The following is a 17,665-nucleotide window of genomic DNA, read 5'->3' on the forward strand; positions in this document are numbered from 1 at the left end:
CATCATCAGAGAAAAATCACAGCTAAATAATAAGGCTTATAAAAAAACCATTACTCCCCAAATTAATCTGCAACCAGTGTACACTGGAAAAAATATTTACTGCTGTGAGGTTCCGTAAAATTTTCATCACATATAAACACTGACATTACAAACAGTGACAATGTGGAAATTTCAGCCCTCATTAATATTGTTAAATGGTGTAGAAAAACAGCCAATTAAAAAGGATGAGAGAGATTTTATTTCCCTCTCAGATATATCTGAAAAATCAATTTCAGGGTAAATGCTAAGACTGGGTCATAGATATCTTTTCAAGAAAAAAGTCATTACAGGGAGGACAGAGAAGCAAGAGGATGAAGTCCAGGGAGTAAGTGTTAAAATAATCTTGAGAATTTCAGAAAAGAGCAGCCTCTGCCATTGAGGGCCCTGAACAAAACCCAAAGTACAATGCTGCCTTATTACATATAATTGTGACTACACATTATATTTAATATCCATTATACGAGTATGTATACATTATATAATATTATATAAATCTACATTTTAACATCCTGGTTTTGCATCTATTTTTTTTGCATCACACCACTGTTTAGGAATTGATGTTTTATTTTGCTTTTGAAATTCTCATGACTCTTTCATATCGTTAACAGCAGGATAGTAGAAAACGTGCTGCTTAGATTTTAAAGAACAATATACAATATCCTTGATTATGTACTTATGCATAAATTAAGCATTTTTAGACCCACAGTTTCATCCCTTAACGAGACTAACTACATGTACCACTTGAGCTGGGAGTCTAATACTTGGTGGTCTTTTTGTTTAATTTTTTAAAAGTGTGCCCCTGTTATTCATTCTCAAGTTTAATTCTCTCATAACTTCACCGTTAAGAACACTGAGGAGCTCTCATCTTTCACCAGGTGAACGTGGAAGGTGTCCACTGTGACAGGTGCCGGCCCGGCACATTCGGACTTGATGCCAAGAACCCACTTGGCTGCAGCAGCTGCTATTGCTTCGGAGCCACTACTCAGTGCTCTGAAGCGAAAGGCCTGATCCGTGCGTGGGTGAGTAAGGACCTGCTGAGCCATGAAATGGTATAATGTTAGCCCTGCTGGCGTCTTTTAGCCAGCCGCTGAGGGCGAGGAGGAAATGGCAAAACATTTAAGCAAGCTTTTCCCCTGCGCACATCTAGAAATGCTGAAGGGGCCATGTGCCATTAGGGGGTTGATATAAATGCCTTTTTAAATAGTCCTTAAAAATAGTTCATTTATCATTGATACAGAAATGGATGCCAAGTGGAAAAGGGAAACATTATAAGGGAAACATGTTTGGGATGGGAAGAAGCTGCATGCTGAAGAGTCAGGGCACCAGAGCATGAATTTGATCTGCTAGTGCAACACAAATGAACACCAGGCTGGCACATTTATTCCAACCAGCCTTAGAGAATCATGGATTTTTAGCATGGAAGCATGTACATTTTTTCTTACACGTTCCTTTTACCTTTCCTACCTTTTCATGTAAAAGGCTCCGATTTTCAGACACGTGGTTTTCCCTGTGCAAACAAGTCAGAAAGATGTATTCCCTTGCCCTGCTTGCTCACTAGGCGCTAGTTCAGTTTCTTGTGAAGACAGCTCATCAGCGCGGGGATGGCCCTGCAGATAGACATGCAGTCCGTAACTTGGTTTTAAAGGAGTGCCCCGAAGACTTGAGCTCAGCCTCCTGCTGTGGTCTGACCCCTTGCAGGTGTCCCTGGAGCCCGAGCAGACCATTCTGCCCCTGGTGGATGAGGCACTGCAGCACACAACCACCAAAGGCATCGCTTTTCAAGATCCAGAGATTGTGGCCCGCATGGATCTGGTGAGCCAGGATCTCCGTTTGGAGCCTTTTTATTGGAAACTGCCAGAACAATTTGAAGGAAAGAAGGTAAGGACAAGAACTTTGAAGTCACACAAGAACAAAGGAAAACATGTTTTTGGAATCACTCCATTTGGACATTTATCTAACTCATCGCTCCTCATTTGATTTTGTCAGCTGATGGCCTATGGTGGAAAACTCAAATATGCCATCTATTTTGAGGCTCGAGAAGAGACAGGTGTCTCTACCTATAAGCCTCAAGTTATCATCCGAGGTGGGACTCCATCGCATGCTAGAATTATCGTCAGGCATACGGCCGCTCCTCTCATTGGCCAGCTGACAAGGCATGAAATTGAAATGACAGAGGTAAGGGTATTAGTTGTTTGGTGCAAGGATGTCAGTGGTTTTACAATCAGTTTCATCGGTGGTTTATTTTCTTGTTAACAGAGAGAATGGAAATATTATGGTGATGATCCTCGAGTCAGTAGAACCGTGACCCGTGAAGACTTCTTAGATGTACTATATGACATTCACTATATTCTTATCAAGGCTACCTATGGAAATGTGATTAGACAAAGCAGGTAAACTGTACTAGAAAGGACCCAAGTTAATTTCTTATTCTAGAGTCTACAGGGAAGATAAGTAAGACATCAGACAAGAAAGATTTAAAAGCATTTGTTTTGGGAGTGTCGTGACAGAAGACAAAGTTAAAAAAGGCTTTTAGGTCACCTGGTGGAAGTTACTGCTATTCCCCCCAAAAGGAAAATAGATTGAAAAGCATGTTTAAGGGGGAAAATGTTGAATTGACCTTTGACACGTTGTTTTAAGTGCCAGTCAGAAATTCAAGAGATGTCCTTTAGGGTAGAGATAATTAATTGTCGTGCTATAAATAGGCTGCATGATTGCTGAGAAAATAACCTCGTTAAACCCTCTGGGTCACCAGACAGAGACAAGTTGGTCCTAACTCCTTGACCCCTGAGTATTCTCATCTCACCCCAGTGTACCATACGATATTGTCATTTTCCCTGTGCATCATGATGTGAAAGGATTGGGAATCACATTGAATAGAAGAGCAAGAATAAATGAAGGAAGCCAAAGGATAGGAATACTATAAGGGGCTATAATATTTTCATATGATCCTAACAGGTTAATGAAAATGAGGCTTGCTGATGATAACACTTAGGATCATACTGGTGACATGCTTTATACCAGTTTTAGTGGGGTTTTAAGTCTCAAAGTTTTGAGGAATAAATGGAACACATTGAACCTAATATAGTGAGTGTAGACTAATGTTTCCATAAACATAATTGTAAAAGGGAGAAATGAAATAATATCAACGTTCAAGAGATGGTTGTTTACTTGGAAAGAGAAGTAAGCATGTTCACAAACCACGGAAAAAGGAATTAATAGCAAGGAATACATTTAAAAATTATGTAATAAAGAGCAGACAAATGATGGAGATGCCATGAGACTTCAACATCATGAGCACACACAGTCATGTTCCTTGAGTCGAAGGAGCAAGTTATCCAATAAGATAAAATGAAGAACCACACCGAGGTAATTAAGTTTCACACTATGGAGGCAGAAAGTTGAGTTGACTTCATATACGAATTTCCAGTTCTCTGGCACTTCATTTTCTCTTATGCCCTGTGAGACTATGGAATCAATAGATATTTGAAAATTATCTTGTATAAGAAATCTGTAGACCAGTCCAGGGAAACAAAACAAAACAAAAAAATTATGAAACCTCTCATTGGCAAACCAATGAATATAAAAATACCATTATTTCAGATGTTCACACTGTACTAATCATATAACCCAAAAATCCCTTTCTTTCATGCGCTTGGAAGACAGTGTTGAGTGTGCAAACATTATTCTGCAAATTGTGCTGGGCTGCAGTAGAAGAGTTTGCTAGTGCACAGAACGTTTGCTAGTGGAAATGATAGGAACAATGTTGTCCTGAATTTTTCATTTTACTTTCCTTGCCTCTCCCCCAGATGCCATCTTCCTTTACTGTGAGGTTGCCTTTTTTCCTCATAAGTCTCTTCCCCTCATTACCTTTTTTCACATCCCTCACAATAATATCCTCTGGCTTAGGAGACCGTTTTTGAAACTTTAGAATAAGTAAAAGACTTCACTTTTCTTCTAGGCTCAATAAAAACTAGAGTCATCGGCTAGCAACAATAAGGACACACACATCTGTGGAGCAGCACTTGTTGTCGTAAGACAGTGGAATTGTGACAAAGTTCAAAAATGTGCTTGAATCTTCCCCCAAAGTAGTTAAGACAGAGCCCTGCAGCTTTATCCAGTTACAGAGTTAAGTAGTCTCAGAAGTGGAGCACTTGAGTTATTTATACATGTGGTTATGAGATTCAGATTTTGTACATATTGTCAAGGCTATTTTTTTCCCTCTTTGCTTTTGTCTTCTCTTACATTTATTTGAAGGACATAACAACTTTGCATTTCAGTATTCATTTGGATAAAAGCTTGAGTTTGGCCAAATCCATAATTCAGGGAAAGCAGTTGCTCTCTCATCTCCTGGGAAGGAAAAAAACCACAATGTATTGTAGAAATATCTGTTGTTGACACCATTCAAGTTCCACTTGGTTTTTAAATACTCACTAGTCTGCTGTGTTCAAGCATGTGCAAGAGAAGGAAAGACTGTTCTAGTAAATCCACAGGTTATAAACATCACGAGATTTCCAGGGGGATGACATGTCCACAAACAAGTTGCCTTCTCCTCCCTCAGCGAATCCAGAGGCCCATAAAGGTGGAGCCTTTCTCCTGGGAGGGGAGTGGTTTGTTTACAGGTCACAGCTGCTATGCGTCCTGTAAGAAGAGGAGAAGGAAATCAGAATGTTAACTGAATGTGTGTTGCACAAAAGCTGTCTGATCTTCAAAATGCAGGTTACAATGCCAGCGAAGTCAAAATGTGCATTCATAATTTAGTGTCAATAAAACCTACCTATGCCTGTTGTAAAGTTTATGATTCAAGCTCCTTAAACTATCAAAGGTGCCTTTTATGCAAGCAAAACTATTCATTGTCTCATTTAGACGTTTCTTTGCAGAACACTTCATGTTATCACTTAGTCATGAAAATAGTCTGAGTTTATGAACTGCATTTATTTTAATGCATAATTTCAAATTACTAAAAGGGACATCAGTGTTTTCATTGTGAATCTTTTTTTTTTTTCAATTATAAGGACCTTTCCACTAATAGGGAGCAGAAAGTTAAGTTGCTTGAAGGACTCATTTAATAAAGCTAACAAAATACTAATTTGAAAATATTTTATCATCAGAAAAAGATCAATATTATTCTATTATGCTGAATCATTGTTTTCTAAAGTTTAAGAAAGGATATTCAGACACTCAAGAGGAAGAAATCAGTGCCAGTTGTAAATTAAAAGCAATTTCGCTAGTGACTATGGGAGATATTCTTACAGGGAATGACCATGGGTTGTCTGTCTGAAAGAATGTAAATGTCTAATTAATTAGCCATGCCTATCTGAAGCCACTCTCATTTTAAAAAGTGGAGGGGAAATCTTTATAATAACTTCTCAACAGGACATCAGACATCTAATTTATGAAATTCCTTATGATTTATGTGAATATTTTGCTAATATGCAATCTCAACCTTTGAGGAAGCATAGATGCAGGAATAAGGTGTGGCACATAAGTTTCTAAAATGTAGGCAGCTTCAAAACAATAGAATGAGCTTAAGGTTATTGGCAAAAATTTGAGAGGACACTTCTCGTAGGGTTGGCTGTTTGCTAGGTGATCTTAACTTGCTGTCTGGTGATATAAGCATCTGCTTGCTGTGTCCAGGATTTCGGAAATCTCAATGGAGGTAGCTGAACAAGGACCTGTAACAGCACTGACTCCTCCAGCTCACTTGATCGAAAGATGTGATTGTCCTCCAGGCTATTCTGGTTTGTCCTGTGAGGTAAGCTGGCTCTTACTTACCTGTTTAAGCCCAACTCTCTCTTTTTTAAAATAAATTTTTATTGATTTCAGAGATGAAGGTAGAGGGGGAGAGAGATAGGAACATCAATGATGGAGAGAATCATTGATCGGCTGCCTCCTGCACGCCCCCCACTGGGGATCAAACCTGCAACCTGTGCATGTGCCCTGACCAGGAATCTAACCATGACCTCCTGGCTCATAGGTCAACTCTCAACCACTGAGCAATGCCGGCAGGGCAAGCCCAACTCTCTTAACTACTCTCCGAGCTACCTCTGCTGCAATCAGTTTTACTTTCATGCATATTCTTACCCTATTTTATTTGATTTTCCACTCACAGTGTGAGACACAGTAAAGAGGATGATGCTGTTGTTACCTATTAGTAGGGATCACATTGGAAGGAAAATATTTAAAAAATTGAAAGATCCGTAAAAATATGAAGCAGTCAGGAAGTAATGTTTTCATAAGGCCTATTTTTACATCTGATTTATTTTCGTGACAGTTCCTCTAAACAGTTAGAGATGCTAAAACTGCATTAGGTGAATATTGTTATTAATGGAATAAGTAGTTACAGATCCATGTATTAATTTATTCATAAATAATTGTATGCATCTTTTGTAAATAAGATCTGAGAAGTTTTATATGAAATTTGGTACATGAGGCATGTGATGCCACCAGGTCAAAACTGATGTACAACTTAAAAATGATGAGTATAAATCTCTGGAGAGGTGGCATGGGGTAATGATAAGAAATGTGGGTTGGTTTTGCTGAATCCTCCTAGGGGCACTGTTTCTGCATCTCAGTTTGTTTACCTATACAGTCACCATGAGGATGTATTTAAATGAAGACATACGTGTTAAAAACCCCATTGTAAATTGAAGTGTCATTCAACTTAGTAACCATTATTTAAACTCCAGGTTTTTCAGAGGGCAATTTCCTAAGAATAACTTCAAATTCCTTGTGAAACATCCTTGGAATGATGTTATAGCTTTGCTTGTGACTGCTCTGACGGGCAGTAATTGTTTGAATGTGTTCATTTGGTCTAATAACATCAAATAACCCATCTCGTTCTTAAATTGGATCTTCTACATACACATATATACATTTGTTCACACACCAGTAAGTAATAGATACACAATCCACCCAAATACACATAGTGTATATGTGAAAAATGACAGTGAGTGTGGCACATATAAAAATGCTATCTTTCCAAGTATCACATGATCTCACTCCTTTGTGGAATATAATGAACAACATAAACTGATGAACAAAAATAGAACCAGAGTCATAGAAGCATCAAACAGTCCAACCTGTGAGGGAAGACAGGGGGTGAGGGGGTAAGAGGTCAACCAAAGGATTTGTATGCATGCATATGAGCATAACTAATGGACACAGACAGAAGTGGGGTGAGGGCATGTGCTGGAGGGGTGGGGGCAGCCGGGGAGAGGTCAATGGGGGAAAAAGGAAACTTATGTAATACTTTAAACAATAAAAATTTTTTTAAATATGCTATCTTTCCAATGAGCATGAAAAATTTAAAAGTAGAAGACAGAAAGCGCTTAAGATTTTTCTAGACAACAGGTGATTTTTTTTTCTTATCCTAAGGAGTGTTTGGCTATACTGTTTACTACTATATAATTTGGCTATACTGTTTACTACTATATGGTCAATTTCTTAATCGCTATAGGCCTTTTTTATGTATAAAAAATTATACATAAATTATATAAAAAATAGGAGATTGGCTTTTGAAGTTCCAAAATTCTCTGATTTTGCAATAGTATTTTGGTGTAGATGATATTCAGTAAGTAGTCAAGGTTGACCTCTAACTATCTTGAAGAGAAAGTTACTACAGCTATATATTTTTCTGCATTTATTTAAAATAATACTACTCTTCACTTATTAAACAAAAATGTTAGTGGAGCAGTAAATTATTTTAATGTTGTCTACTTTCTATTCCATGTTTTTAATGTTAAAAACTCTCTTTATTGTGATCAGTAGGCTTTTTAGATAGTATATTCTAAAACATGCTTTCCCACTAATCTTAGTAACTTTCTAACTTTACATGAAAATATAAGTTAGCACAAATGAAGCAAGTGAGAAATGAAGAAAATCAAGAAAAAACTGGGACCACATACAAACTACCACCTGTATTTATGGCTTCACCTATTTCTCGTAAATTTCACTTAAGCTCCCATTTACAGACAATAATTACAGTAATATCTTAGTGGAGAGATTATGGGGATAAAGACCTATCTCTCATAATAAGGTACCTGAGGTGTTCTCCACAAGCCATTGCCTCTAATCCATTATATATCTTATTTATAATTCATCATGATTCTAAAGTGTAATTACCCAGGCATAAAATCTAATCATCAAAGCAAGAGCTAAGGACATTTTTGAAATAATACATCCCATTCCAGTAACATATGCTTTGGGTTACGAATACACAAAGCAATTCCTTCACCACATTTTCACCAAATGTATGGTATTCTAAAAACGTCTGCAATTATAAGCTATTCATTTCATGTTTTTACCCAAAATATGGTGCAAATAATCAAAATTAAGTGTTAGTTACCACTGAAAATACAGCCAGTTGGGAAGACACGTAGCCTTTGCCTGTTACCTGCAGTGTTATGACATTACAGGCCTGTTCATTGAAAATGTTAGTTCTAGAAATGCCTACTTATTACAATTTATGATTTGAAGTAGAGACCATATTACCTTTAGAAGTCAAATAAAGGACTCAATTTTCTCACCACACATATTAGTGTGGGAGCCATTGAATTTAATGTACTAAATATAGAAGCAGCTCTTCACCACCCTCTCAGTTAACAATGCTGCCTAAACAGACCTAAACTCAGGTTAGGTTGTGTGCAGAAATGGGAAATATTAACCATTGAATATATGGTTCTCTGCAGTAAGATCATGGAAAACAGAAGTGTGTAGGTTGATCTAGGTCATATTTTGGTCATTCTCCTCCCGCAGGTTTGATAGGATGTTTGGCTCACAGTTGAATAGCTGGTTTCTGCTGGGTCACCACTCAAAAGTTGTCATTTCTGTGGAGTAAAAATATTGTTTTTAATCCCCAAATAATTTAAACCAGTCATCAGCTCATGAAATTCAAAGGAGAAAATAGTAAAATAGGTTTATTTCTTACACACACACACCTCTTAGGGCACCCTTTATTATTTCTGTTGCACATGAAAGACCCAAATACTCTGTTCAGGTTCAAGATATTGAGGAATGGTACGGGTAAGTGACATACATTGTAATTTTGTTTCCCAATGCAACTTGGAACAATCACTGTTGCCTTTATTTTTAGTCTATTTTCAATGACTATATTTAAAAAATTACCTGGGATAGAAGCACCCATTTTGATTTATTGTATGTTAAGCACTAAACATACATTTATCTCACTTAATCCTCATAACAACCTTATAAAAAATAAAACACCATTTATTGAGTGCGTACTGTATCCTGCACAATGCCAAGCATGTTTTCTAGTACACTTACACCAACATCACTGAGGCTGTAATATGATCCCATTATTACAGATGAGGAAATGGAAGCCCAGACAGGATAAGAAACCTGCCCATGATCCCACAGCTAGAAAACAGCAAAACTGCATTTAAATCTAGGCATATCTGTTTCAAAATACCAAAATATACTTATATCCAACTATTATGCTATACAGTATCCTTATGTTCCAGGTGAGGAAACTGAGGCCCAAACTATTCAAGACCTCCACAAAATCATATGTAGCAAGTGGGGAACAGGAATTAAACTCAAGATTGTCTGATTGCAAAACCCGTGTAAAGATATAAGATAGTGTTTGTATTGTCAACAATACAAATATCTATTTTTATTGTTAAACTCTGAGCAAATAAGGGGGCGTTGAGAACTCTGCACCTGGCGTATATTGGCTCATAACTCTCTGTCTCCCATTCCCTTCTGTCTATCTCCCACATTTTTGTGTAAATTTGATTCTAATATTTTGATGAGATACTATAGTATGAAAATAAACTACATATAGAAGGAAATCAGAAGAATATTGACCAATGAATAATTTCATCACAAGGAAACTCTTTGAGTTTGAGAAATAAAGGGATAAGATTAGAACAGTGTTTATTTGCTTTTTTAAAAATTCTCTAGCGTGTTCCAGAAAAGATTTTAGATAGGACTTTAGAAAGTAGCTATTATCTTTCCTCTCTTTTTCCAAACTTAAATACAATCATTCTCATGAATTTTGTTCCAGTTCGCTGAGAAGAAAGACATCTGCTATTGAAAAACACACTTAAGTTTTGTTAATGGAAACAATAAATACAAAGAGGACCCAGAAAAGGAGGGGATTAAAAAGAATTAAATGTCCCATTTCTTTAAAAAAAAAAAAAAGTGTTTTAAAGTTTCTCACTTGCATCACGGAAGTCTCTTTTTCCTTGCTAACTCTTAGAACTTTAATAAGGACACACAAGTAATCTGACTGGTTAGAACTAAAAGAAACTTCAGAAATCATTTGGATTCATACACCTGCTCATTCTCAGTGACACCAAGAGACTTCCCTGTATCCTTCAGACAAAACTAACTCCTCAGGCCAAGGCTTCCTTAATCACCAGGGTCTGCATGCATTTCCAGCCAAGAAGGAGGAGCATGTGGACAAGTCTCAGTCCTGTGCTTATTAGACCCTCCTAGAGTTTGGAAACAAACCCTGGCTCTACTCTCTGCTAATTGAATTTAAATCTCTGTGTTGGAGCCACATCAGTACTGAATGCTCCTCAGATGATCTGTGTGCAGCCAGGGTTGAGAACACAGCTTGGACTCGCACTAGGGGTGCTTTTCTACTTTGTCCTGCTACCTTTCCAAGGAAGAGACATAGTAACAGGAAAAATTGGGAGTGTATTACAGCAAACGTCACCGGTGGCATGCACCTTCAAATTTCCGTCTACCAGATTGAATATTGTATGATTCTTCAATTAAAGAGCCATTTCTTAACTTCGTTCTTCTTAGACTTGTTTTAAACTTTCACTTGAGACATAAAGTAGAGCTAGAAACTTACTGTGTGTGATTTTTACACACACACACACACACACACACACAGTGCACACACCCCACACAAATATACCCCCCCAAAATAATAACAATAATTATATAGGTATCCAAGGCTAAATTCCATATAAAGAAAATCCAATTTTATTCTTCAGTCAGCATGCTAAAGAATTGGAACCACCCACACTGTATAATATTTTTAAATACACCTTGGATCGTTTCTTCAGTTATGTTCAAAAGAATTCTTCAGTCATAATTTCTAGACCTTATTTGGTCAAAATGGAAAAATCAACCTTGATTTTTAATAATATGAATAAACTTATTAAAATAGAATAAGACACCCACCATGAAACAAGTAAGGCTCAAAATATTTTGAATACTATTCCCGGTTTTATCAGCTGGCATTATTAAATCTCATTAGGCTTTCTTATAGGCTGTGATAAAAGCAGGGACTCTTAATTGAGGTTCTTTCACATTATGGGAATCAAAATAAACAAGGAGTGTGCTGACTATTGATCTTTTTCCCTTTGTAAGGCACTTTGCCTCTTCCACTAGGGAGGACCTAGTCCAGAACCAAAAGGATGCAGAGGCATGATGAAGTTCTTAATCCACTAGTATTTCCCCTGCTGATTAAGCAGTCACTTTTCTTTTAATAATGGGAACAAGATATCCTGTGAAAAAAATCCTACAGAGCCAGAGTGATAAAGCAGTCCCTTTGTAATCTTCAGTGGTATCTGAAAAACTAACTCTTGACTCTTAGTCATAAATCAGTGTCTGATAAAGGCAGCAGCTTTACATACAGAGAGGACTGAGCCCAGAAACTAAAGACTGTTCTCATTCTCAGCGAATGAGAGCTGTGGGCTTCTCTCTGGTTTTTATTGCAAAATAAATAAATAAAATAGACCAGGGAAAAATAAATTTTATTAGCAGCCTAATATTCCCAAGACATGTAGAGCTTTTATTACTTTGAATTTCTTTTATAATCTTTCAATTATACTGATATGAATAATGCAACCATGATACTATTTTATTTATTTGATTTTTTTTCTGAGACTTGTTGGACACTTGCTAGTTATCCATCCAACACAAAAGGAGCAGGTTTTAGATTATAAAGGATATTGGAATTCTCTCTTTACTTCATATGACAATTTTATTTAAAATCAAACCTCTTTCTCAAGAAAAAGATGACTATTTGAAGCATTTTCAGGCTGAGTGGTATATGTAAAGGGCAGCTTTCTGTTACAAAAATCTGATGACATGGATGCTGCCTGTACATTCTAGGGACCAAGCAGAGACACACTTTAGGAATCAAAAATGGCACTTGTGTTTGTATGTGATGTTGCCTTTAATGCAGGTGGCGGGGGAAGAAGTCCTTCTTTGGGACTACACTGAGGACTCAAATGTTACTAAAGCAAGATTTCTCAGTTGGCTCTTCTAATTGGCTTCTTTTTCTTTCAGACATGCATGCCAGGATTTTATCGACTGCGTTCTGGGCCGGGTGGCCGCCACACTGGGCCAACCCTGGGCACCTGTGTTCCATGTCAATGTAATGGACACAGCAGCCTCTGTGACCCTGAGACCTCCATATGCCAGGTATTCCCCCAAGCCTTTCTAAACACGGTTCATGTGTTCATTTCTCTTTACACATGCTCAGATACCATGTACAGAGGCCTGCTAAACTTCAGGGAATGTGTGTGTGTGTGTGTGTGTGTGTTGTGTGTGTGTGTGTAATACAACATGCAGCAAAAATGGCATTTATCACATTACATATTTTTTAAATAATTAAGAAATGCTGATTTGGAAAACCACTACTCATATCAAGAAACAGAATATTAGCAGCATCTTAGAATAACACCCGAGGAAACAACTATTTATGTAAAAATCATGAGGGTTTTTCTGATTATAAACAAAAATAAGCCTTTTATAAAAAATTTGAAAATTATAAAGAAGTATTAAGAAAAAAATTAAAGCCATCCAGAATTCAACTTAATATAAACATTTTATATTTAGGTTATTTCCTACCAATGTTATGCATGTGTTTGTAGATATGATTTATATCAGGGGTCCTCAAACTTTTTAAACAGGGGGCCAGTTCACTGTCCCTCAGATGGTTGGAGGGCTGGACTATAGTTTAAAAAAAAACTATGAACAAATTCCTGTGCACAATGCACATATCTTATTTTGAAGTAAAAAAACAAAACGGGAACAAATACAATATTTGTATTTGCATATGGCCCTCGGGCCATAGTTTGAGGACCCCTGATTTATATAATACCATAGGTGCAGTTTTATGTATATACTAGAGGTCCGGTGCACAAAAATTTGTGCTTGTGGGGGGTGGTCCCTCAGCCTGGCCTGTGCCCTCTCGCAGTCTGGGACCCCTTTGGGGATGACCACCTGCTGGCTTAGGCCTGCTCCCCGGAGGATTGGGCCTAAGCTGGCAGTCAGACATCTCTCTGGCAGCCCGGGAGCCCTCGGGGGATGTCCACTTGCCAGTGGGGAGCAGGCCTAAGCTGCAGTCGGACATCCTTAGCGCTGCTGAGGAGGCGAGAGAAGCTCCCACCACCACGCAGCCATCAGCCTGGCTTGTGGCTGAGCAGAGCTCCCCCTGTGGGAGCGCACTGACCACCAAGGGGCAGCTCCTGCATTGAGCGTCTGCCCCCTGGTGGTCAGTGTGTGTCATAGTGACCAGTCATTCCCAGTCGTTCTGCTGTTAGGGTCAGTTTGCATATTACCCTTTTATTATATAGGATTATGAGCATATTATAGTGCTTAGATATATTCTAAAATCTTTACAATCTTTGATAGGTTATTCTTATAATTTCACTATTTCCCTTAGAATTCCAGCTGCTCTTATTAGTTAGTTGGTTGGTTAGTTAGTTAGTTAGTTAGTTTAGTCTGTTCCTACTAACAGCCTACTCCACCACCACTGTCCTGCCTTGGAACAATCAGGACTAGCAAGAAATTTAGCATCTAGAGTCCACCTGACTCCCTAACGCCCACACAGCTCTGGATATCTCCTTTGCTGAACCCATTTCCCACCTCTCCTCATCTTCTGAACCCTTTCCAGCAAGCCAGTTGGGACTCTTGCTCACACATCAGCAAAATCCCCTGAATAACCTGCCTTTTCCCTTACTGTTGTCTTCTCTTTCCTTGCCTGCCACACACTTTTCCCCTGCAGTGCTTTCAAGTGGGAGCCATTGCCTTCTCTCGCACTCCTTCATTCCCCTCAGCCTGACGGTGGAGCAGGGGTCCCTGCTCCTCATTGCCACTTTCATATCATCATCCTTTTCTCCTCCATTACAACACCCATTATAATGTCAAATTCATCAGAAAGTGTGATACATCAGACATTAAATTCAGCAATAATAATGTTGGCTACCATGTGTCCAATCCTATGTATGTTCCAGGACCCATGAAGGCTACTGTAAATAGATTTTTCTCAGGTATTCTCTTTATGAGGTAGATAGGATTAGTCTTTCTATCTTTTTAAAATATGTTTTAATTGATTCCAGACAGGAAAGGGGAGGGAGAGAGAGATAGAAACATCAATGATGAGAGAGAATCATCCATTGGCTGCCTCCTGCACACCCCACACTAGGAATCGAACCCACAACCCAGACGTGTGCCCTGACAGGGAATTGAACCATGACCTCCAGGTTCATGGGTTGACGCTCAAACACTGAGCCATGCCAGTTGTGCAAGATTATTCTTTCTTTCACAGTTCATGAACTGATACTGAGAGAAACTAAATAATTTGCTCAACTCATAAGCTGAAAGGGTTAGATCTGTGATTCAAACTGGTGCATTTAAATAGTCATTGACTGAATGTTTCATGATATCCTAAAAAAGGCTGATAACAGGAGCCAGGTGGTAATCAGTTAACAGGTTTGATGGGTGTAGAAGTTGCTGATTAGACAGGATAATTTCTAGAGATGTCCCCAGGGATGAAGCATCAGCTTTGTGTTTGACCCTGTCATATTCAAAATCCGTATCAGTGATTTGGATGAGCTCTGTCAAACATTCGGATAACAAAAGCTGAAAGTGTTATCTAGAATCAAAAGGTGGTCAAGAATGAAAGAGCATGACAGGTAGAACTATAAGATGAGTTTTGAATTGAAGCAGGTTCACGTGTCTATGCATGCTTGAGGCATTTGTTAGTAAGTATTTCCAATTCACAGGCATTATGGTAGGTGGGAGGAACTTAAGGATGAGGAAGGGATGCTTGGGCCTTGCCCTCTAGGAGCTTATATCTAGAGTTTAAGGAAGAAACAACAACAACAGAGGAAATGACACATGATAGCAATTGCTGGGAAATAGAAGCTTTTACTTGACTGTAGATTCATTTCTATAAATCCAGAACAAGGAAGGAAGTGCATTCATTATATTTGCAAATCACAGGTAGAGACTAATAATCTCTATTTTAAGAGAAATCCTGAGTAACCAGGATTGTTAAATGTTTAGCTTAAAAAGAAGATACTTAGCTTGAAAAACGATTTAGGGAATAATAGTATCATTTAGCTATTTAAGGACTTTTCCTGGAAAATGGAAATTAGATTTAATCTGCATAGCTTCAGACAGCAGAACTTGGATCACTGACTGAAAATAAGACTGAAACTAACTTTTATTCATCGTAATGGAAATTTCATAGCTTATAGTTATACAAGATGAAAAGGGCTGCCTTATAAGAATTCGTGCATTTAATAATATATCAAGGAAAGTTTGGAGATAACTCTATAAGGAAAGCAAGTTAGATTAGGTAACTTCTAACATTAGGTCTAACATACTATATTATTAATATTAAACTCATTTGATTTAATAGAAGGAATATATATTTCCAATTTTCCCATGTGTAAAAAATACAAAAATTAAATTCTAATCTATTATTGAAAAATACTAGCACATATCACTGTTGAGAATATAATTGAACTATTCACTTGGTACCTAAAACAGAAATTTTTTCTAAAGATTAATTTCTACACAAGAGAAATATTATCAGAAATATTATGTCTACTATTTCAAAACAGACAGGAAAGTCATATAAAAGGTCTATGTCAAAAAGTTTCAAAAAGAGCATCATGATTTATGTGCTGTGTTTGTGGACCTAACCAGAACATTTGATTCAGTTAACCAAGTTTAGTATGTCAGCAACCCTTTGAAAGATTGACTGTCCAGAGAGGGTCAAAATGTTTGTTAGCTGTGTAAAGAAATTATAGAGTAGTAGTTATGAGAAGAGAAAACCATATTTTTGAATCTCTATTTCTAGTAATGATTAACATTACCTTTGAGTGTTTTTGTTATTAGTGTTGCATTAGTTTACAAAAAATATTTATGCAGTGATTTTTTTTTTTTTTACAAAAGCAAAATTTTAAAAATTTTTGTTCAAGATCCCATGTACTTTTGGGCACATGTCCATTTCTATAACTGTAAAATATGTGCTTAAAACACTCCCCAGTTAACACTTACTCATCCTTTTACACTTTGCTGAATGATTTGAGACTGGAATTCATAGATAATTATTTTGTCTTAGAATCATTATTTTTCACTATACTACTATTAAATATGGAATGACTGTTTTATTGCTAAAATATAATGGTTCCTTTGGATGGCTGAATAAAAGAGGATTATGGTACTTAAATCAATATGAAAATACAAATCATCTTGCCCTGCTTGCCACATTTTCTGTTCAAATCATTAGACTTGAAACTTGGCCTTTTTCATCTTAAGAAGCCTGACCAGTTTCATCTATACTTCCTAGAAAGTACATTCATTCAGTCAGTCATTCAAAGTAGTCATTGGATGCCCAGCATGTTTCAATCACTGTGTTGAGCTTGAAGGAGTATTTAGCTGACTTGAGGCATCAGAGAATATTGATCAGAGAAAGTAACATGTATAATAAGAGCTGAAATAAATAGTTGCTAGCCAGGTAAAAAGGAGAAAAATTATTTCAGAACAAGGGATATGCATATGAAAAGTCTCAGAGGTGAGAGAGAGCATTACATTATTTGAGAATTTCAGACAGTCACATATGGCTTTAGCATAGTGTGCAAAGGTTACAGTCACTAGATGTAAGCCTAGAGGGGTAAGCAGGGACTGGATTATAAAGGTCTTTCTTGCCATGCTAGAGAGTCTGTCATTCTTCCTAAGGTCAATGGGGAACTAGTGTAGGCTTTCAAGCAAGAAAGTGGCACAGTTTGATATGTTCTTTAGAATGATCACTCTGATTTTAGTGTGAGGAAATTAATGGGTGAGAAAATTTGAAGGCAGGATCTTTAGCTAAGAGGCTGTTGTAATAAGATAAAAGATGATGGTTGCCAAATAAAAAATAATAGCAGCAAGGAAATAAAAAAAAAACACACAGAGATAATAGAATCATGGAATATGGCGATAAAGTAGATACCTGGGATGAGGAAGATCTCTAGATTGCTGGTCTGGGTAATTAAGAGGGTGAGAGCGACCTCAAATAAAATTTGAAATACAAAAGTATCTGCAGGATTTAAAGAAATGAGCATAGTATTTGTCATTTCAAATTCAAGGTGCTTGAATTTATGCAATGTTATGCAATACGAGCTATCCACGAAGCAAATGGAAATGTGAGTCTGGAAATCATTAGAGATCTGTGCTGAATATATAAAATTTACAGTTTTGGGTACATAGATGGTAATGGAAGTTGTAGTAATGGATGAAATCACCAGGGTAGAATGTAAAGGAAAGAAAGAGATGAGAACCAAAGTTTGAATCAAGGATACCAATTCTTAGTACACAGAAAGAGAAGCAAGAGTTCATGAAGGAGGATAAAAAAGAGGAGCCATAG

The 17,665-nt window shown here is 37.3% G+C and overlaps 1 protein-coding gene across 1 annotated transcript in view; it reads left to right on the forward strand.

Annotated features, from left to right (window-relative positions):
• The window catches only part of LAMA2 (laminin subunit alpha 2), a 472,106-nt gene that overhangs the window by 310,821 nt on the left and 143,620 nt on the right, over positions 1 to 17,665 (forward strand). The window contains exons 24-29 of the mRNA XM_070417672.1: positions 915 to 1,058; positions 1,738 to 1,917; positions 2,026 to 2,214; positions 2,296 to 2,429; positions 5,674 to 5,791; positions 12,310 to 12,444. Coding sequence (XP_070273773.1) covers positions 915 to 1,058; positions 1,738 to 1,917; positions 2,026 to 2,214; positions 2,296 to 2,429; positions 5,674 to 5,791; positions 12,310 to 12,444 — 900 coding nt within the window. The remainder of the gene's footprint in view (positions 1 to 914; positions 1,059 to 1,737; positions 1,918 to 2,025; positions 2,215 to 2,295; positions 2,430 to 5,673; positions 5,792 to 12,309; positions 12,445 to 17,665) is intronic.

The sequence above is a fragment of the Myotis yumanensis genome, unplaced genomic scaffold (genome assembly GCF_028538775.1).
Source record: "Myotis yumanensis isolate MYYU_CA2020_CCGP unplaced genomic scaffold, mMyoYum1.0.hap1 SCAF_6, whole genome shotgun sequence".
Lineage (NCBI taxonomy): Eukaryota > Metazoa > Chordata > Mammalia > Chiroptera > Vespertilionidae > Myotis > Myotis yumanensis.